Here is a 22,682-nt window from a genome sequence, read left to right on the forward strand (position 1 = left end):
TCTACTCGATCATATTTCATCATGCGAAATTCAGTGTGCAAATGTAAAAAATAACATTGCGTTTCAAAAATTCAAATTTTTGTCAGTTGAAAACGGCATCTTTACATTTTGTATGATCTGATAAGACACTCACTCAATCTGCATGTTTCATCAAACATTAATATCACAATCATAAGCTCAAAAAAAAAACTAAGAAGACGTTCTCAATTCTTTTAAATTTTATGAAAAAGTTTTTTTCCTTCTTCTGCTGTTAATCAGTGATCTTTGCGAAGTCGTTGAGAGCGGAGTAAAGCTAAAAGAGCAGAAAAAAATAAACTCGTGTATATTTTTTTGTGCTTGACCAAGAAGCTTGCAAGAAATATATTTTCATAATAATAATACAAAACTTTATTCTTCTAAGAATATATAACAAGGAAGAAATAGAATAGAATAGAATATAAAAAAAGTATATCAAAAACAGAGGAAAAGGGAGTCCGATAAGGAAAGAAAGAAGCTCATAAAGAAATTGATAGTAGAAGTAGAGAAGAAAGAGATCTAAGTAATAAAATAACAAGAGCATTTTTATGGGTAGGAAAAGATAGATAAAAGTTGATAAAAAGTGTCTCTGACTTGAAAACAACGAGAAAAAAGTCAAGTGGAAGATGAAAATGAAAAATTTGTGAATTGTTGTGCTTTAAACAGAATAAAGGGAGAAAAGCAAGGAAAAAAGTGTGCAAGTGAGTGAGGATGAATTAAATGACTTAGAAATGGTGTCTGATTGTGACATTTGATAGATATCTTGGCATTAAGTAATGCGCGTCTCGTTCAAAATATGAGAAATGAGAAGGACATAAAGAAAGCAATAAGAAGATTCAATTAGGAACGAAAAGTGTGATAAGTGTTGTGACAAAAAAATTCGAGTGAGAGAAAAAGACTGAAACTGACATTTTTAATACAAGTGGCATTTTTTTAATTCTAAAGATTTCCTTTAAATTATTATCTAGTCTATCAATACGCACAGAAAAGGACATAAATTGTTTTTTTGTGCAGACTCGAATGAAAAATTGAGAAAAAAATTTTAATTAAAAAAGTTAAGAAAAAGAAATAAAAAATGAAATCGATGAATAATAATTGTTGGAGGCATCTCCTCCTTAAAATTTTCATTATTCATCACGTCGTGTCTATGGTGAATTGTGTTTGTCGGAATGGAAGAATTTTGAGTGAGTAGAATATTGCTAAAATATTTTTTTTTACTTCACTTGTTTCTCATTTTTACGACACTTCATTGGATGGAATGGAATTGTATCGTAGATGTACATACATCGAGGATCATTCTCTTATTATGGAACGCATTGAATCGATTTTATTACACCCTCTCCTACCCCTCCTACCTTAGGTCAGTGGTGGGGAACCTATTACTTCAATGGCACGCCTAGGTAGTAAGCCTCGATGAAGTCGCACAGGGAATACGGGTTATGTCACTTCAAATAGTTTTAAGGGGCACACACAGGCCGACCACCACTGTTATAGATCATACTGAAATTTATGATTTTTATGAATTCACTGTTTCAAAAAAGACAATTGTTAACGGACTGCACTGGTCTGCCAATAAAGACTTTCATGGAAATATTTTTGTTTGGAAATAATTTTTTTTAAATAATTTAATTGATTGGACTCAAAACTCTTTAATACTTGACTGAAGCGTGCTTTAAATTTTTAATAACCTTTATGCATGTCCTTTGTGCTTGAGAAAATGGGAAAACAAATTTTTGTGAAATTTTCTCATCAACAATAATTTGTAGTTTTAAAGTTAAATACCTATACAGTCGCAATTTCCCCTCGGTTAATTTTGACACAAGCGTTGACTATTAAAGAGAGATAAAATAGTTTTAAAACTAGCATTTAAAATTGCAATAATAATATTTAATTTGCTTTTATTATGTCTAAATTGGTAAATTTTATGCAATAAAACTAACAATTGTCAAAAATTGTGGTTTTATTTAGCAGCTATCCAATAATTACTTCTCAATAAATAATTTAGCACAATATAAAATAAATAAAATTTACCAACAGGCAATTACAATTTTTTGATTATTAATGATAAGGCAGAAAATAAAAAAAGCAACAAGCTTTTAATTAATTACAGCTCATAATTGTCGAATTATCACACAATAATAAACAAAGGAAATTCCATGAAAAAGAGATTTACAACACGTCTAAATAATTTTTAATCAGCACAAAGAAATTGTTTTTGTTCTCGAATAAAAGTTTTGACAAAGAAGGCTCAAAAAATAATTAGCTCGTACTCCTGTGAACTTTTCAGACGTCAGGCACAATGGCTTCAAGACTTAAAAAAAACTTCTTCAACTTTGTGTGTGAAAAAGTCTAAAAGACTTTAGCTTTTCAAAGAGTCTTTAATTTGTAAAATCAACAATGCTCTAAGCACAGAAATTTCTCGTATTGAGTTAGTTCCTTTTTTCAATGGCAAAAGTCAAGTGAACCGATGACAACCGTAAGCTCTCTCTCATGTTTATATCATAAAAAGCATTTCAATGTCAAAAGCTCATGAGACATAAGACATAAAAATATTTATAACGACGAAAAAAGTTGTAAAGCGCCTTTTTTAAGTCATAAATCATATGAACTACAGCAGTGGTGATAACCTGTGTGTCACGGCACACTAGTCTGTAGCCAAATTTTTTGGAAATGTCATAAATCCTTTGCTTTGCAAAAATGTCATGAATCATTTGAAAAATAAAAGGTTACCCACTACTGGGCTGCAAGCTGGGATCTTTTTTTGTTCATTAAATCCATACCGCCTTTTTTTGTTCGCTCGGTTATGATATCAGTTTTAATTAATTTTAGTAAAAAATTCAATTATTATGATTGACAAAAAATTTAACCACAAAATATATCCAGCACAAAAACAGCAATTGAATGGGCGGCAAATAACAGTAAATAAAGGATCTCGTTTTATGCAATTTCATGCTGTAAAAAGTGTCATAAAAATCATGTTAAAGCACTTTTTTATTTCCTCTGCTTCCTCTGAAAAATATTTTCATTTGCAGTTGACTTGACAAGTTCAAAGTGCTTGTGACTTTTTTCACTCCCTCGTTTCAATGTCGATCATCGTTGTGAGTTTTATATTCTTGTGAGAATTGCTTTAAGATTGGAATTTTCAATAAGAAATATATCAAGCATTTAAAGGTAAAATGTTTGAGAGAGTTTAGATCAATGTTTGGCAAACTTTGAGCGGCTTTACAAAGATTAAGAGACTATTCACCAAATATTATTTCAATTTTAATTCGCTATTTTTGAGTCCTGACCTAGACAAAAAATATTTTCATACTTTATATTTTTTATAAAAATTTATAAATCAGTTAATCGTTACTGAAGAAGCAAAAATCTACAAAATTTAATGGCTTCATGAATAAAATGGATCATTATCACTCTCTGGGGATTCACAAAGGAACAAAAAAAATTAATAATTTTCTTGTCTGAGAAAGATATTTGATATCGATGCATAAAGCAAATGCGGAAGATTTCAAAAAGTCGTGTTAGAGAAAACAGAAAATATGCATGCATTTTAAAATGAAATATCCACGGGTGTCCATGGGAAAGATTTTTTTTTATCAAAAAGTCATTAGGGGCCGTTCACTTATTACGTTCGCTTTTTAGGGGGGAGGGGGGTCTAGGATTTTGTAACAGCCTCAACCAAAAAATTTTTTTTGTAACGACATTTTGTAACGAGGGGGGGAGGGGGGGTCTAGAAATTCGTTTTTTTGCGTAACGTAATAAGTGAACGGCCCCTTAACTTTTTTACTAAGAAAATATCGACAAGATCTGATATAGTAGCTGAGAAAAAAACATGATATAAATTTGCAATAAATGTTATTGACCTCTAATTGCTAAACAAAAATCCTGATACCATTCTAGGGTTCGTAAAAATAGGGGTTATATGTTTTTTTAAAGGTTACAACTTAAGCTCTAATTACTCTAGTTTGAAGCATAAGGTCTCTGCCATCGTTTTATTAAGACAATGGATGTCCTCGACATTCTTTTCTTACCTAATTCCTTCGCTGACCATACAGATCAAGTGAACGTTGCCTTTTGTAAATTTAAATTTTTAGCAACCGCTAAAAAATTTGAATTCTTTAAAATCGTTATTTGATAAAGTTCTTTAATTTTTATAAATAGATTAAGAAGTGATTTGGAGTTTAATAACTGTAGCTGAGACACAAATGTGCTGAATAATTAATTTATTGTCACTTAAGTTTTGCTAGAGTTTTTGCTTTGTTGGTGTTGATGATGAAATTCCTGTTCCAGAAAAGTTTTAAAAATTTCAACTTTAAGCTGATTTCGATATAATCATAATTGATGATAAAATTCCATAAGCATCAAATTGCATCAAATAAATTCGTTTCTTGTTTTTATTTCTTCGTTTTCGACAGTCGTAAGCCAGGTATCTTAATTTATTTTGAAAATTCTCACATTCGTTTTGGTTTTAAATTTCGTGTTAAATCTCACGTACAACCTTTCCTTTGGCTGAATGATAATGAATTTGTCAAAAAATTTGCATTGGATTACGTAAAATACATTAAAATCCAATTTTTGACTAACCTTAAAAAAGTTTGGCAAAAAAAACTGACGAAATTTCTTAAAATAGCTTTTTTAATTTGAGCATTGTTGTGACTAGTCGGACGTTGATCCTCTCATGAAAATATTTTTATTTGTGACTTAAAGAATTCGACAAAAAATAACAATCTTTTCTTAATGAACAAAATCTTGAATGAATTTTTTTCCCACAAAACATTTTGACTGGATTCTCTACAGATGATGTTTTTCGTAATTTCCTTAATCGGCTTAATTTATTTTTTTTTTCATTTCGTTGCAAAAAAGTTCTATTTTAATACAAATTTTGTTTTCTTATTTGCATGTAAAATAACACAATCAGCAACACTTACTGATAAATTTGGTTGTTTTGATCAGATCAAAAAATAATCAACACCTTCATCATGTATCACGTACGTGGATCAATTTTTTATGTCTAAGCCGATTAAATATTTTGGCAAGTTTGTTTAAAGCCTTTGGAATTGTCAAAAATTATTAAGTGAGAGAAATACTTCTGCTGACACAAATGATATCATTTACCAGAAATTTTAGTCTGGGATTTTTTTCTCATTTTTCGGCAAAAACTTATTGGACATCCTGCAGAAATGTGCTTTAATGATAATGATTATATAGTTGACCAGAAAAGCACACGACATGAAAAAATTCACGACGTGGTCATTCGGGTTATATCCAGTTTATCACTAGTTAGTTCCTGTCAGTTGACATGCCTTTTAATCTTGACTTATGCTCGACAAATGATATTTTGGAAATTTTCATAAAACAAGATATATGTACAGTGCTTGGTTAGGGTTTGATTCCATTATTAAGCAGAGTTTGGAAAGTTAAATAGAAAGTCGATCAGATAAAATATTTTCTGCATTACTACCTGTAGTCTTAAAAAAGGACTTTTCCCTATTTTCAGTTGCTTTCCGTTCCCAATTTAAGTTCTTAAATGGAAATGCTATAACAGACTACAGTACTGAAAGAATCATTAAAATTTTTTGCACCACGTTTTACAAATAAATGCAGCCAATAATGTGATATAATTTCCGTTCGCTAATTATCATGTATAAATTAAAAACAAATAAATTTACAAACAGCAACAAGAGAAAGGAAAAAGATTTAATTAAGCTTTCAAAATTTCCAAAAAAAAAAAAATATTTAATGATCTCAAGCGTGTATAACTTTAATATTTAAGATCAGAAAACTTCTTAAAATCGTCAGAATCTTGATAATGCTCGAAATAATAATAAAACGTCGCACGTTATATGCACCTGTGGTTTGTCAAGAACACATCGAAAATGCCTCTCGTGATGTTTACAAAACGTTTTTTTTTCAGGTTAAAAGAGAATAAAACAAGAAATGCCGAAGAACTGACGACAACTTGCAGTTTTGAGTCTTAAAGAAATTTCCCATAAAATGAAGATCGTAATAAAAATTTGATTTGTATAATTTAAATTGATCGTCAAATAAGTTTGGCAAATAAAAATCCAGAGACTGCACGGCTAATGATTGTGAAGTCTTTATCTTACATCATTCTTGACTGTTTAATCGCAAAATTTTCATATTGTGTTAATCAAATATTTATTTTATCGTTTTGCTTAATAAATTTACGATTTTGCTATTGTCTTTTGATTCTGATGGAGATTCTTTTAACGCTGCTCGATTAAGTCAATTAAAAAGTCGATGGGGTGTTATCATTCTCATGTTTCAGTTTTCATCATTTCTGTAAATAATGAATTCATAATTCTGAGATAATTAATGACAGACAGGTGATACTATGGCAGCAATTTATTTATATAAGTTTTCTACGATTTTTGATTGAAGTTTTAGCTTTTATTGCCCAATTTTTTTCGAAATTTTCTTTCATTTTTTATTGCCAATTGAAATTAAATATCTTAAAGATTTATTGATTTGATCACGATGATAATGATGTCATTTTTTGATAGTGTCGTAGATTAGGTATTTGAACTTGATTTTCTTCCCTACAAATTCTTAGCCTTAGTTTCTTCTAAATCTTAGAATCAGAACCAAAAACTTAATGATCACAACGACAACCTTATTAAAAATAATTTAATCATTAAATTTCAGCTTTCTTCAGTTTTTTCTTCCTTGAATTTACTCTTTTTCTTTTCGCTCAGATCTTTAGTGTCGTAGTCTTCCTTGTTTAGTCATTTTAGTCTTTGAATAGCTTACGATGCTCTAATTAAGTGATTTAAAATGCTTTAAGTCTTTAAACTATAAATAATATTTTGTTGACTCCCTACAAAACAATATGTTAAGTCGACGGAACTGCTATCCTGATCAAGTCTTAACCACAAGAATTATTGTCAACTTAATAACAAAGTTTTCAGCTCATATATCATGTATGAATAATTTAAGATTTAAAATTTTATTAATTATCCATTTAATCACCTCTTGAAGTCACACATAGATTATAAAGTGTCGAGATGTTGTTATTTTGCATTAAGAATTTCTGAAGAAAAAGTAAAAAACAATCATTATTAAAATGAAAAGTTACAGTGAAGCAAGAAATTTGTGTGCTTCTTAAATATAATTCCAGCTTAATCTTCTAATTTATATTTCTTCATATGATGATTCCTTGTCACATACATGAGAATAAGAATATTAAAAGAAATTCTTCGGCCTGTTTCACTAAAGTGGATTATCCTCGATTTCGGATTATCCACTTCAGTTTTTTGGAAATATCTCAAACATTTTGAGAGTTTTCGAAGATATATTTTGTAATTTTTGTAGAGCGTACTTTAACTAATGTTTTCGTATATTTGGAATTTTGGGATCTCAATTATTGACAAATTTATAGCAATGATTGCTGTAAATCTAGTAGATTTGACTGAGAAATTGAATAATTAATACATCTTAAGGACCAACAAAAATTAAAATATATAGAATTATCACGGCCGGGTCACATTATTAAAAACTGAAATCAAAAATAATTCAACTCTTAAAATGTTGACGATATTTCCAAAAAACTGAAGTGGATAATCCGAAATCGAGGATAATCCACTTTAGTGAAACAGGCCGCTTGTTTTCTCCTGATTCCAATAATCTCAAGACATTATTAGCGACAGTTTATTGGCTGATGAGACTCCAAACTTAAATTTGACTCTTTTTCTGAAGATATTGTTTTATTTTCATACATGAAGAGATTTTGATGACTTTGTTAAAAATGTAGTGGATAGGTTATGGACTTGGCAACAACTTTCTATTTTTCTGATATTTTTTCGGCTGAGGCGAAGAAACTTTTATGATTTTATTACAATATCAGATTTTGTGTGGGTTTTTGTTGCTAAATTTTTATTTCAACCAGAAATGTTACTATTCAAAATGAATTTTTGGGATTAAGAATATCATCATTAGATTATAAAAAGTCTTGCATCATCAAAAAACAAGTTTTGATCTGATTTTATGAAAGAATTTTAAAAATTATTTGCAAAAGCTAAAAAAACCAATTTAGGAACAAAATCTGCTATTAAGTAACAATTAGTTGAAAGCCGATTTGTCACCTATTGATTAACTGTCAAAGATCTGTCACAGGCATTGTCTTTGAAAGGCAGCAAATTTTGCCTTTCCCTAAACATGCCTAGAATTAGACTGCATATTCTGACAATTATTAATATTTTAAATGTAAAAAGTCCTTTTGTACTTAATAATTCAATAATTTACTTATATTTGAATTCAATTGCGTTCATTTACTTTCAGGTCCGTTCTGACATTATTCCAAGTCATAATCTTAAGGAAATCTTGTACCTCTCGTCCTTATTTCTCCCGCTACACTTCAAATTCCTGAACGATTTTTTTACTTAACTCATCGTTGCTCAGAGGCCCAATCACACTATGGGACAGAAATGAATTTTTTTTCCAAAAATTATTTTCTTCGCTTAAATTATAGTCCCTAATATCCCATTTATGGAACTGATTACGAAATTGGATAATTCGATACCGTTGCGGATATATGGCTCTTCAATGTTTGGTTCAAGTGTCCTTTCTCATCAAACTCAAACGATCATCACCAGTCACTGGTTTGATAAAAACTCTTAAAACTTTTTTTATTTGATAGCTATGTGTAGGAGCTTAATTATAAGATATAAAAAATTATCCTGCCTTGATTCCCTTAGGGGAATTTTTGGATTTTCTATGAAAATCACAGGCATGTTGTGTTTCCGTTTGTCTGAGCCTCAATCAGTGCAACTATGGATTCTAAAAATATTTTTATATTATAGATATGGATATAATCTACAACTTTTATGAACATCTTATATAATTTTACTGCAGTTTTGGTGATGAAAAAAATTATTTTCTTCAAAAAAATCGCAATTTTTGGACATAAGTTGCTGTAGCTCTTCAGGAATACCCATAGTAGTGGAATTTTATTGCATATTTAAATAGCTCTTACTTTATGCTATTTGAAAGTGCAGTTAGTTGGAAGTCGGTATATCGGACACTTTCGAGTAATTTGGCTTTGAAGTGATAGTGAAATGGATCGACGAAAATGAAAAAATTGAATAACTTTTTTATAGTCTAACAAAAATTTTTGTTTTTACTGTAGATCAATAGATCTTATCAAGACGCGTATTTTGAGTATAAATATGTTATGCTTTGGTCAAGTTTTCTGAGTGAAATGTTAAATTTTCAATTTTGACCAAAATTTTTCGAAAAAAATCACTTTTTTTCAAAAATTCAATGAAACTTGCTGGAATCTTTTTTAAATGTTCTATTTTTATATCGTAATCAACTTTTGTTCAGCAACTTGTCTCAAATTTACCTAATTAAGGTTGAAATTAGACAAAAACTGATTTTTAGTGCATTTTTTGAGGTTTTTTCTTACAAATGCTATTAAATCTTATCAAATATCAATTTTTAGCATCATATTATTGATTAACTTTATGTTTTTGAGAATGATCTTTCATTTTCCGAAGAGAAACTTATCAGATATCTTGTAAAAACGATCAAAAACTGACTTTAAGTAGTTCAAGCAAGGAGACAACAATTTTCAAATTCACTATTTTGCAACTAAACTGATTCAGATGACTTTTAAACTTTCAAAAATTATTAATTATGTGCAAAATTTACTAAATTACTGCTAGTTTGGAGTAGTTAAGGTTTTAAAACGACCTTTTTCATCTGATTTTAAAAATTGAAATAACTACTTTTTAAAACAGTTTTTCTATAGATATTGCTTTCACAAATACTATGAAATTTTTATTTTTACTTTAAATTTGATATTTTTGATAATGATAAATATTTTTCTTCAAGCAAATAATAGTAAAATTGCTTCATATTAATCCTAAATTTTGTGAAAAATTTTAAATAAATATTTAATCAAATATGATATGTTAATCCTACTCTGCATTATTAGATGAACATTTTTTATTGGAAAAACTCTTGCAATTACTAAATACGGCTAAATACTATCAAAACATGAAGATATGTGATAAGAAAAATGAATTAAAACTATGCATGACACTTTCTATGAAATTGGATAGAATAAGTCGTTTTAATACCTTAACTAAGCCAAACAAGCAGTAATTTAGTAAATTTTGCACATAATTAATAATTTTTGAAAGTTTAAAAGTCATCTGAATCAGTTTAGTTGCAAAATAGTGAATTTGAAAATTGTTGTCTCCTTGCTTGAACTACTTAAAGTCAGTTTTTGATCGTTTTTACAAGATATCTGATAAGTTTCTCTTCGGAAAATGAAAGATCATTCTCAAAAACATAAAGTTAATCAATAATATGATGCTAAAAATTGATATTTGATAAGATTTAATAGCATTTGTAAGAAAAAACCTCAAAAAATGCACTAAAAATCAGTTTTTGTCTAATTTCAACCTTAATTAGGTAAATTTGAGACAAGTTGCTGAACAAAAGTTGATTACGATATAAAAATAGAACATTTAAAAAAGATTCCAGCAAGTTTCATTGAATTTTTGAAAAAAAGTGATTTTTTTCGAAAAATTTTGGTCAAAATTGAAAATTTAACATTTCACTCAGAAAACTTGACCAAAGCATAACATATTTATACTCAAAATACGCGTCTTGATAAGATCTATTGATCTACAGTAAAAACAAAAATTTTGTTAGACTATAAAAAAGTTATTCAATTTTTTCATTTTCGTCGATCCATTTCACTATCACTTCAAAGCCAAATTACTCGAAAGTGTCCGATATACCGACTTCCAACTAACTGCACTTTCAAATAGCATAAAGTAAGAGCTATTTAAATATGCAATAAAATTCCACTACTATGGGTATTCCTGAAGAGCTACAGCAACTTATGTCCAAAAATTGCGATTTTTTTGAAGAAAATAATTCTTTTCATCACCAAAACTGCAGTAAAATTATATAAGATGTTCATAAAAGTTGTAGATTATATCCATATCTATAATATAAAAATATTTTTAGAATCCATAGTTGCACTGATTGAGGCTCAGACAAACGGAAACACAACATGCCTGTGATTTTCATAGAAAATCCAAAAATTCCCTAAGGGAATCAAGGCAGGATAATTTTTTATATCTTATAATTAAGCTCCTACACATAGCTATCAAATAAAAAAGTTTTAAGAGTTTTTATCAAACCAGTGACTGGTGATGATCGTTTGAGTTTGATGAGAAAGGACACTTGAACCAAACTTTGAAGAGCCATATATCCGCAACGGTATCAAATTATCCAATTTCGTAATCAGTTCCATAAATGGGATATTAGGGACTATAATTTAAGCGAAGAAAATAATTTTTGGAAAAAAAATTCATTTCTGTCCCATAGTGAATCATGCCTTGGTCTCTTATATTAAGTAGTCAAAATATCAAAATTTCTGAAAAAGGACAACTTTTGATATGGTTGAATTTGGGTCCACGATCTTCGGATTACCACACAAAAGTGGAGCCTGAACGGCAAGGCAATTAACTTCTTGTCATGACAACTGTCAAGTTTTTAACCAAAAAAATCAACTAAATGCATAACTTACAATTGTTGTTTTATACTTTTTCAGAATACATCCAAATTTTCAAAGAACATTTTTTCTTGAATGAATATATTTGAATATTCTAATCTTACTTTGGTGATTCATTCACCGCACAGATGGTGACAAATTAAATGAATGAGTGAATTAATTAATTAAAATTAATTTAAATGCGCCATAACAATAAATTAAGAAAATATATCATTTATACTTGTTTGTTCATTTCCATTCTCGTTCTTATTTTGATTTAGAAAAACAACAAAAAAATAATAATTTTTTATGCGAATAAAATGTGAAATATCAAGAGAAATAACATTTTGCAGCACATGTGTTCAGTTCTATGACTACCGCTACTGATTTTCTAATCTTGAATGAATTAAAGCATGACGAAAACTTTTCCATTAATGAAAATGTCGTGTCGTTGATCTCTTCATTCAGATATAAAAGTGAGAAACAAGAATCGCATCTGATGATTATATGTTATTATTTTTTCTATGGTATACACAAGATTGAATGAGAATAACCTCACTATTAATATTATATTTCTTCATGCAGAACAGGGTATAACGGATGAAGAGAGAAAACTGATATTAGAGGAGCACAATTTCTTGAGGCAAACAGTTGCAACAGGTCACGTACAAGGTATGACATGTAAAGATATCATTTTGTTCAAGGAGGAATTGCTTTAATTATATTTGATCAATGTTTTGCTTTAGAAATTGCAAGTTTTGATTTGTTTTTTGTTTAAAACTTGAAAGCATTTATACAGACAAGGAGAATGCTCATTGGTATGCTTACCAAATTGAGGATGCTTAATTAAATTGATTGAGTATACTCATGAGCGCGATCTTTCAAATGAGTATGCTCATTGTCTGTAGCTGATGAAAAATCCTCAACTTTATCTCCGTAAACCAGAGATTGGCGCACAGATTGCTTGTGGCTGGCTTAAAAGATTTGAAAATAAAAATTTCCACCCTTAATTTTATCTTTTTATATTCAATGTTATTTCCCAGGTCAACCAGCTGCCCAGAACATGCAAGAGATGCGATGGGACGATGAACTTGCTGTTAGAGCACAAATGTGGGCAAATGTATGCACATTTGCTCATGATCCAAGTAGATATCTAGGTGAGAATTTTAAATTTATGCATTTATTAAATTTAAATATAAAAAATGCTTTTTAAAAGCTTCAATTTAAAAATTAAAGTTTTAAGCATTCAGTCATGACAAATTAAAATGAATTGAACATTTTGTGCAACCTGAATGCAAACATTGTATTAATAATGAAAGGCAAATAATTATAATCATTAATTGTTTTTCTGCTCGATTCGAGCATTTTTTTTTGTCAGTCTGCAAATCCCACATAAAAAATGCGGTTTGATTGTTTAACATTGCTGGTTCTCACGTTATCCAATAACTTGTTCATTTTTGGAATTGAAAAGTGAACATTGTTTGAAGTCTTTTAGTAATTTGTTGAACCAAATTCTAATTTACTATAACAATGAAAAACTCAAAATACCTTTGACAGCTTGAAAGGAAGAAAGGATTTTTGAATTACTTCCTTTCAGAGCTATGTTAGAAAGTGACTTTTGATCATACTTTTCATACATTTTTCTTAATAACTTATAACTTTTGCGTACATTAATTAAACATACTCAATTTCATGTGAGCAGTTTCTAAATGTGGAACTGACGCTAATCTGAATTTTGAGGGACATGAAACTTCGCCAAAATTTTAGCTCTAATTTAATATATAATGGCATTATGAGTTGAAATTGGGTTTGGTATGTATTAATCAAGTATTAAAAAATGCGCTTGTTTGTCTGCGTTTATGCGGACATTTTATTACCAGTTTATATTTAGACAACAATTTGATGAAATTGGACGAAATATTTAAATCTATTTAAAATTGATGATAAAATGTCATTTGAATTAAATTATTTATGCTCAAGTTGACTTATGAAATTTTATTGAATTTGAATAATCAATTAAACATTGTTATGGTGAAATAAATTTTGTACAGTTATTGATGCAAATTCTGATTAAATTTACTCTATGAATTTTTCATAAACTTGACATTATTGTTGTTGAAAGAGACTTTAATGAATGTTGAACTTCTGTCTATTTTTAATTCATTTTTTTTAAAGTTGCTTGAGAAAAACATTGACCCAATCAAGGAAATTCATTATGTGCTGCAAAGAGCAGTAGCACATATAGTTATAAATATTCAATTAGAAATATTTTACTATCAACTTTCTTTCACTAAAACAACTAAATGAGAATTTAATTGAAAAATTCGTTGATGCATGAAGCAAATATTGAGCTTTTTTTTTTTCATTTCCAAACAAATTTAATTGAGTTTGATTTGATTTTGTTGGAAAAAGTTCGTCACATGAAATTCAATTCAAATTTTTAGCGTATTTTTAGAAAAAAATTCAATTTAATAAAACACTTTGTCCGATCGGTCGGTTGGCTCCTGTTAAAAAATCGTTGAGACATCGTAGAGATAAACATACCTGAAGTAGGCTGCGAATGAAAAATTTTACTCAGAAATTTGAATTTTGAATAATCGTTAGAAATATTATTTTAACAAAAATGCGCTGAAGCCACTCGGTAGTAAGTGTTCGTTACTAATTTTTTAAGCATCAAATTGAGTTAAAATTTTATATTTTTTTACGGTTCAATTGATTTAGATTAGCGGCATTTCAATCGAATATCAAAAATATAATGGATAAAAATTATTCATTTCATAAATGAATCAATAAATGGAAATGGAAATGAAGAATAAAAAATTGAAGCAATCAAAAATTAATTTTCAACCCTTTTTTCCCTTCCGCAACCTCTCAAAAATGTGAAATCCTGAATTTTTTTCGAGAATAATCAACACAATTTTAACATGAAAATATGACAATCATACAGCAATTTTAATGAAAATTAAAACCACTCGAGTGGCTATAAAAAAAATTTTAGGTCCTCGACAGCAAAAAATATCAAAAAAAAATTATTTAAAATTAAAAAAATGTTAATTGTCATTCATTTATTATTCATTAGATCGTTTCATCATGGGACAGAATGTTGGATTGCTATGGAGTACAATCCCTCTTGCTGACGATGATGGTGATTTTCCGTCACGAGTCAGAAATTGGTTCAACGAAGTTCAAAAGTACGCATGGGGTGCGAAATGGTCTGTCAAGACGGGACATTATTCACAAGTGAGTATAAAGAATTAAAAAAAAATTTTAAGGATATTAATGAGAATGCAAATTAATTCAAAATTTAAATTGACATCAGAAGAAGTGACATTCAAAGTGACACTAAACATCAACAAAAAATTTAAATGAATTTTTGATTATTTTATCCCTCTGAAAATTAACTAATCCTTACACATCAAGTGATAGGATTGTGGGAATTTAGTACGAATTATCTTTTTCCGTGGACATAAAGATTTGTCGAGGCTCAATATGTATGAAGTAAGGGAATTAAAAGCCAACTTATCAATATAGCAAATGATTGATTATATGACAATCAGTTAGCTAAACTTAATTTATCGAAGGGTTAGGTTCCTGGGTGGGATCGAGTTTTAAGGTTTTGACTCATAATGTGTCTAGGTACGCTGAGATATGCTAGTTTCTGGATTATTTTATTTGTGAAACATTACGAACATGGATTAAAACTGAGCACATCGCAGGGTAAATCAGGAATTAGGACATATTCGTGTCTGTGTAATGTCCATAGCATGCAAATGGCTAGAATTCCACTATAAACTGTAGGTCTAAAGGGTTTAATACGATAGATCATTAATCGCAGTGCCTCCAGCTTTTCCTTCAAAATGTTCTTCAACTTAGTGTAAAATTAATCAAAACTCATCCATGGATAGCATGCTTACTGCTGATACTTAGTTGAAATAACAGAAAAATCCATCGCATCACTACATGAACATAATCTCATTCATTTTAAGAATTCTTTCTCATTTCAATTTTTCTTTATAATTTTATGTGATTTTTTCTTCTGCTGTTATTTTTTCGGAGTGGAATCTCAAAGATAAAGAATCATAAGAGGAACCGACAGAAGAGCGAAGAGATTAAATGGATTTTTCATTTATTTATTTATTTTTTATTTTTCTCTTTCAACATTTCCAATCTTTTTCTCCCCTAAATTTTGGCTGTTTTCGCTGACAGAAAAAAAATGTTAAAATTGCGACTATAAAATAATAAAAAAGATTTTCTCCAATTTCCATAAAAAATTGTAATAGAATTTTTCGTTTTGGATTTTTTTTCATCCCTAACCAAACGCCAGAAGATGAAAATTGAAAGCGCGTAGAAAAAAAATGAAGATCCATATTATTGCAGAATTAGGATTTATTTGCTCAACTCTCTGAATCTTCATCTTCATTTTCATTGCGATGACTTCTATTATTTTAAATTGAAAGCTTAAAATAATTTTCTATAAACCATAAAAGCTGAGTTATTTTTTGGAAGAGATTCTTTTATAAGAGCTAATGAGGGGAGGGATTTTTTGTAAATTACTTACTCAAGTTACATAGCCGAGTGACACAAATAAAAATGGCTCCAGCACAGAGTTTCAAAGACTTCCCTAAACCTCTTTTATTAGCACCAAATGGAAGTTGTTATTTTTGGCAGCTAAATGCCTGTTTCTACTGTGATTGGTTGGCTGGGTGAGGCGTGAGATCTTAGTTCTTAGTTGCTTCTTAGTAAATTGAGAAGCTTATGCATCTTACTACGTATTTTTATTAAGAATTATAAATTACGAATAAATTTGTTTTTATTTCTTATTTACTTACTCTAATTAATGAGTATTATCTTATCATGAATACCATCCCAGCTAAAAAACAACTTTTCAACAATTATTAATGATCTTAAATGTACCAAACCCCATATTTCCTTAAAAATTCCCTTTAAAAATGTTAAGTAAGACAAAGTTAAGTACCAAAATGACACAAATTATTGAAATGTCTTCTTTTATAAATAGCTTAATAAGCCTGTCCTTTTCTTTTCTATTTGTACAACAAAACGTACTCCTTTTTAACATAATTGGCTCCACGAGAGAAATGAAAACGAAACACAAATTTGTGTCATTTCCATTTTTCTTTCATTCTCAGCAAATTAAGCTTGGGTTGAGTGCGTTTTATACCTAGAGACAATGAAATAAATGGAAATGCTTAAGTGGATCAAGGACTTTCTATTTGAAGCATAAAATTGAGAATTTCACAAAAAAATAACGCGCAAAAAAAGTTATCAAAATGTACAATTGTGCAGTGAATTTGTTAAGTAAGAAGGAAAGGATTACATCCACAAAAGGACAAAGTTTCACAAAATGGATTATGTCGGATTTCAGGACAGGGAGAAAGGAGTGAAGAGAAATTTTAATCCTCCTCAAATTTAACTGTATTATAACAAAATGCAAAGGAAGTTGGAGAAAAAAAAAGTTCGCGTGAAAAAAAGTCATTAAAATGTTTTATTGTCATTACACTCCAGAAGAGGAAAAGAGTGCCATAACGTAATTAAGATTAAGGAAGCAGTAGCATCGTTTAGTGAGGAAAATTGCTTTATTAAAACAATAATTTTTTTTTGGAGTTTTCACATCTTTTTCATGCTGTGTGTAGAAGGTTCCCAAGTTCTCCATTGTGTGTGCTGTAGATTTGCAGTAGTTATTTAAAGCAGTTACATATCTTTACATCGTCGAAAATTTACTTAGGCTCACTTATCCGATCGGCACAAATTATTCATATAGCATCCAAGTACCATAAAAACTGCCAGTTGGATGCCATGTGCCCGCGCTTTAACTGTCATGAGCAGCCTAATAACACACTTTTTATTGGCTGATTAATTGGGAAAAGGAGAGATCTTTACAAACAAAAATCTCAGAAAGTTCTAGTTTGTAGTTTAGCTCTAAACACGTTAATTAATTCATAAAAAATGAGTTTTTTAAAGTGTTGATGAAGTCATCCGATAGGATCAAGTACTTTTGTAATTTTTTCGTAGATTTGCACTTACAAAATGTTTTGACTACCTAATATTCTATTCTTTTCTTTTTCACACTTTCTTACCTTTTTCCATTTTTTTAATGCGGTACAATTAACAATTTTTTGTACTTAATTGAATCAGAATTCCTTTAAATATAGAAAGCTCCTATTCGAAACGTTTACCTTCATAATTGTTAATTTCATTAACTGCTGTTTTATGCTTACAATTTTTGACTGTAAAGATTTTAGCTACAAAGTCAGATATTTTTTGAACATTTAAATTTTGTAATTATGAAAATCGCTTGAAGTCATGTGCTTAATGTTTTGGAATTAATGAAAATTTTGTGGGTCTTAGAAGGATGATTAAATGAGAAAAAGTTTTGTCCGGCTTCAAGCTTGGTTTGTAACAAGATTTATGGTTTATGAATGTACCCGAATGTACTAATTGTAACGGGAAAAGCAGAGGTGGACAACCTTTGTGACGTATCACATTAGTGTGACTCACTAATAGTAAAATTTTTGAAAATATCATGAAACGTATGATTACGATCGAGGCTTACCACCAAGGTGTGCCTTGAAGAAAAAGGTTGCCCACCACTCATTTAAAGTATTTAATTCATTTCTAAAGGCTTTCAATTCAAAAAATTTCAGATTATCTTCAACGTTCCTCTCACACATTATCCCAGCGATTTGCAACACAGTAAATCTAATTTTCATAAAATTAGTTAATTTTCAACAGCATAACACGAACATATATTCCAATTAATTAAAAATCTACATAGCAAGTGCTGATTATAGCTGCAATTTAGATTTCGTAGCTATTTTCAGCCTTTTTACCATTTTATTTATTTCCACATTGTGATTATTTAAAAGTTTTTCAAATTTATTTTTCTCATTTGCAGCTCGTATGGGGCGATACTAATCTGGTAGGATGCGGTTTCACATACTATCAGGATACAAATAATGGATTATTCAACAAAATATACGTTTGCAATTATGGACCAGGGTATGTATATTAATTTTAATTAAATTAATCTAATTTTCACTTTTCTCCTGTATCCATAAAAACCAATTTCGTATCGCACACAATCAGACCACGTCATCACAGTGATTGATGACTATTTATTCCCTCTCGTTCAGGAGAAAAAAAAATAAATATTTTAATGCACGCGCATTATCATGAAAATGTTTGAATAATTCACATTTTCATTATCGTAGGTAATTTGGATCAGAACAGATTTTCATTTCATAATTTTCATCATAATCATTCAATATAAGAATTTATGTGAATCAATGATGAGATTTATATATCTTTAAAAAATTAATGTTAGTAAGCCAACAGATCGTGCTTACTTGAAAATTATTAAAATTAAATGACAGTAATGTTTCAATGGAGATGCAGGGAAACAGGGGTCGGTTTTTCTTAACCTACCTGGAAAACCCTACTCCACTTCAACCGTAGGATATGATGGTTACTTAGAACAGTTAGGACAGGATGGTAACCTTTTAAATTTTATTTTTTTAAGGTTTCCTATTAAAGATCAATATGATTTCCGTGGGTATCTTATCGTACCATCGGGATACCTCACAGTATATGCAATCAGGAGGTACATTACAGTACCGTTGGAACACCTTTTAGTGTATACAAATAACGCAGAAATGATTAATAATAATAGTTATTATGGCTATAGCTGGCTATTATGATTATGTGTCATGAGCGTGAAATTGAAAAGGTTTTTAAATAAATATAAGCCAAAATGAATGGTTGCGATTTACGTTCATTGATTTTCCTTTTTTTATTTAAAAGCTTTTAATACATAATCGTTCACATGAATACAATCGTGCGATTAAATTTAAAGCGCACTAAAATGCTTTGTCATATAAAAATATATTTAAGTAAATGGACACAGAAATTAATGAAAATTTTGTTCTTTCCATAGTAATCTACTAGCGTTTTAGTTGATTTGAGATATCGTTAAGTTCCTAATAAATTTGCCGAGTGGAACAGGATGCGATAGTCGACCAATTGTCTAGTTATTAACTTGACATTTGTGGAACTTGCTCATGCAACATGATACGTCAAGTTTATAACATGATCGGTTAGCATATAATATTAGGTTGACTTAGAGCAAATCAGCACCGCGATCGATGTTCTATTGTACTATCCTAATTTCCTATAGAATGTCTATGTCCTTGATGAAACCAATGCAGGGGTTAAATACTTTAAAAAGGACTTCATTTTTGCTGAGGATATACGCAAACAGCGCTATGGTCGGTTAATCGCAGTCTATTCCACTCGGGATTTGATCATTTTTAATATTTTATTAATAAAATGTTTTAATTACTCTTTGTTTTCTCTTTCCATATGCAAATAATCAACATAAATGTCCAAAATAAAAATAAATCTGAATAATAAATACAATAAATTGAATGGATCATCAGTGGAAATGTATTGGGTGCAAAACCGTATCAAATTGGATATCCAAAGTGTCGTAATTACGGTATGTCTGATTCATCAAAATATCCTGGCTTATGTAAGCATCAAAATGGTGAAGAAGTTGTTGTAAATACAGGTAATGAGTATGTTACCCTGGAATTAAATTCAATTAATACCCAACGGAAAAATTCAGCCGCTCATTACACGTATAAAACGTACAACACAGAATATGATAATAAAAAAATGTTAGGCAGTAGCAGTAGTACATCAAACAGCGTTCCATTTTATGTGAATCAACACCAGCGGACACAGAATTACAACAGCATCAACAATAACATCAAAATTGCAAATAATGAACTTCATTCATTCGTTAAGCGCCAGCAGCATTCATCTTATCATCATCAACAACAATACGACAGTAATCAAGCATCATCGTCATTTCCATCATCAGTGTCTGTGGTGGTGGGACAACGTCAATCAAATTTCCAGCAACAAAATCAACAAACGACGCCTTTTCTTCAAGCCTATCAACAACATATACAGCAAAATATGGAAAAACGACCCATCGATAACAACAATCCTTTTCAAACATATCGATGGGATCAACTTTTCAAGAATTATGTATGAGAGTAAATAGATATTTGATATATATAGCCTAACTTCTATTCAATAGAATAATGTGCTTTATTATTTATTTTGGCTGGTCGTAAATATTTAGGAATAATGCATAGATAATAAATAGAACATTGAACTTTTAGAAAAGTTTTACGGTGTGATTGATGATGTGTCAAAAAATAATTGAAATGCTAAATAATTGAAAATTAATAGCAAAAATGACATTTGATTTAGATTGAATCAAGATGGAATGATAATTAATTTGAGAAATAATTGCAACTATTTAATGCTTTAACTGAGTTTCAGTGATGAAAACTCTAATGCTTGATTTGATTTTGTGCATCAAAGCACATTAAAGAAGGTTGATCCCTCTTCGTTTTTAATCTCATAAAAGCGCCTAACAATTTCCAAAATCACATAAACTTGAGCATTCTATTCATTTTTCTGCTTCCAAATAGACATCGCAATGATGTTCTCAAGTTATTGATTTGATCTTAAGGATCATGACATGTGAATGCTAAGTTAATTAAATTATAGGAGCAAACTTCAATATTTATAGACATATCATACTATGTTTAACATAGATAAGTGAATGAATGATGGATTTAGATTGTCAGAAATGTTATTTATGAATGGTGATTTTGATATTGGATTTTTTTGCTTGGAAATGGTTTTTATATTAATTGTTATCTGATTTTTGGATTAGGATTAAATTGTTTCATTTTCTTTTCAATTTTGGTATTAAATGATTTAAATTTTCAATTCTTCGAAAACAAAATCCTAAAGAAACAATAAGAAACCATCTCAAAAACACTTAAAATACAGATCCTAATTATCCCATAAGTGTAAATTAGAGCTCTAAAATGTTCAATTCATTTAACAACAATACGTAAATTAGAAATGAAATCTGAAAACCTTTTTAAGGACATAAACATAACAATCTAATATCATTATACTTTTAGGGTCTATGAGAAGTCAATGTCTCATTAATTTAATAGAATTACAGACCTCGTGTAAATATTTTCAAGCAAATTGTTAGTTGATAAGCTATCTCATTAATTAATTACTGAATGAATATTTATAAGGATGAATACTTAACTCTGTCATGGACATTTCACATTTGGATCATAGATGAGGACGAGGTCGTAAAAACAACTCATAAAATCATTTCTGCTTGCCCTTTTCCCTTCTTTTTTATCGTTCAGGATTTATGTTGGCTTTTAAAAGGACGGTATGTTATGAATTTCAAATGTGTCTGTCTACTCGCGTTTATTCCACCAGTGAGAAACAAATGACATCAATGGTGTTTATGTAGATGACGAAAATATCTTTTTAGAAACAAGGTTGAATTTTTTTCCTCATGAGCTTTATTTGCATTTGTTTTTGTGATGTTCCTTCTTGGAATTTCAAAATCACATTTGGGAATTTTCGCATAAGGCATCAATCAAAGCAATGGATTGATTCTATGTAGGCTAAAAGGTTTATTGAATTAAACATTCACTTTGGGATAAAAATTAGATATTTTTGAGAATTTCATGCAATTGGATTTGCTTAAATCTTGATTGATTGTTGAGAATATACCAACGGTTATTTTATTTTTAAACAGTATGCAATTACAATTAGTTATTTTTCCCCTTTTGTAGTTGTTAGGACCCTTCATATAAACATTTACTCTGTTTCTGATCACTGAAGAATAAACATCGTTGTTATTAAATTAAATTCAAAAGCATTGTGGATTTTCACTTCCAACATTAATAAAATTCTACATAAATGCGTTAATTCATTCTAAAAACCGTAAGTTTCAAACTTTTCACAAATCAACATGAACGATGGACAAAAACAAAAAAATAAATTTAAAGATCGAATTTAATTAAATTCTCATTTCGAAATTCTATGCGGACAGACTATCACCCAAATGAAAATAAAAAGGAAAATGAGAGAAAGCATTAAATTAAATTAAATCTTAAGTTGAACACAAAATGTCGGCTTACCGTTTTATGTTTTTCTCATCATGTTGTTGTTTTTTTCCTTTTTACTTTTATTATTTTTATTATCATCGGAGAGATGAAAGAAG

The 22,682-nt window shown here is 29.4% G+C and overlaps 1 protein-coding gene across 2 annotated transcripts; it reads left to right on the forward strand.

The window, feature by feature from the left end:
- The first annotated feature begins 296 nt into the window (after positions 1-296).
- Positions 297-21,274, forward strand: LOC139095961 (salivary antigen-5). 2 transcript variants are annotated; one of them, XM_070647533.1, is made up of 6 exons: positions 297-1,199; positions 12,131-12,217; positions 12,589-12,702; positions 14,625-14,785; positions 18,459-18,562; positions 19,999-21,274. In XM_070647533.1, exons 1-6 carry the CDS (start codon positions 1,091-1,093, stop codon positions 20,618-20,620), a joined length of 1,197 nt encoding a protein of 398 aa, XP_070503634.1. In that variant the 5' UTR covers positions 297-1,090; the 3' UTR covers positions 20,621-21,274. The 2 variants fall into 2 exon arrangements, with proteins under 2 accessions (XP_070503634.1, XP_070503635.1); XM_070647534.1 differs by lacking the exon at positions 297-1,199 and adding an exon at positions 11,970-12,072.
- Positions 21,275-22,682: the final 1,408 nt, after the last annotated feature.

Source organism: Chironomus tepperi, unplaced genomic scaffold (genome assembly GCF_022539635.2).
Source record: "Chironomus tepperi strain 1889 unplaced genomic scaffold, CSIRO-AGI_Ctep_v1 contig_376, whole genome shotgun sequence".
In the NCBI taxonomy this organism is placed as follows: Eukaryota; Metazoa; Arthropoda; class Insecta; order Diptera; family Chironomidae; genus Chironomus; species Chironomus tepperi.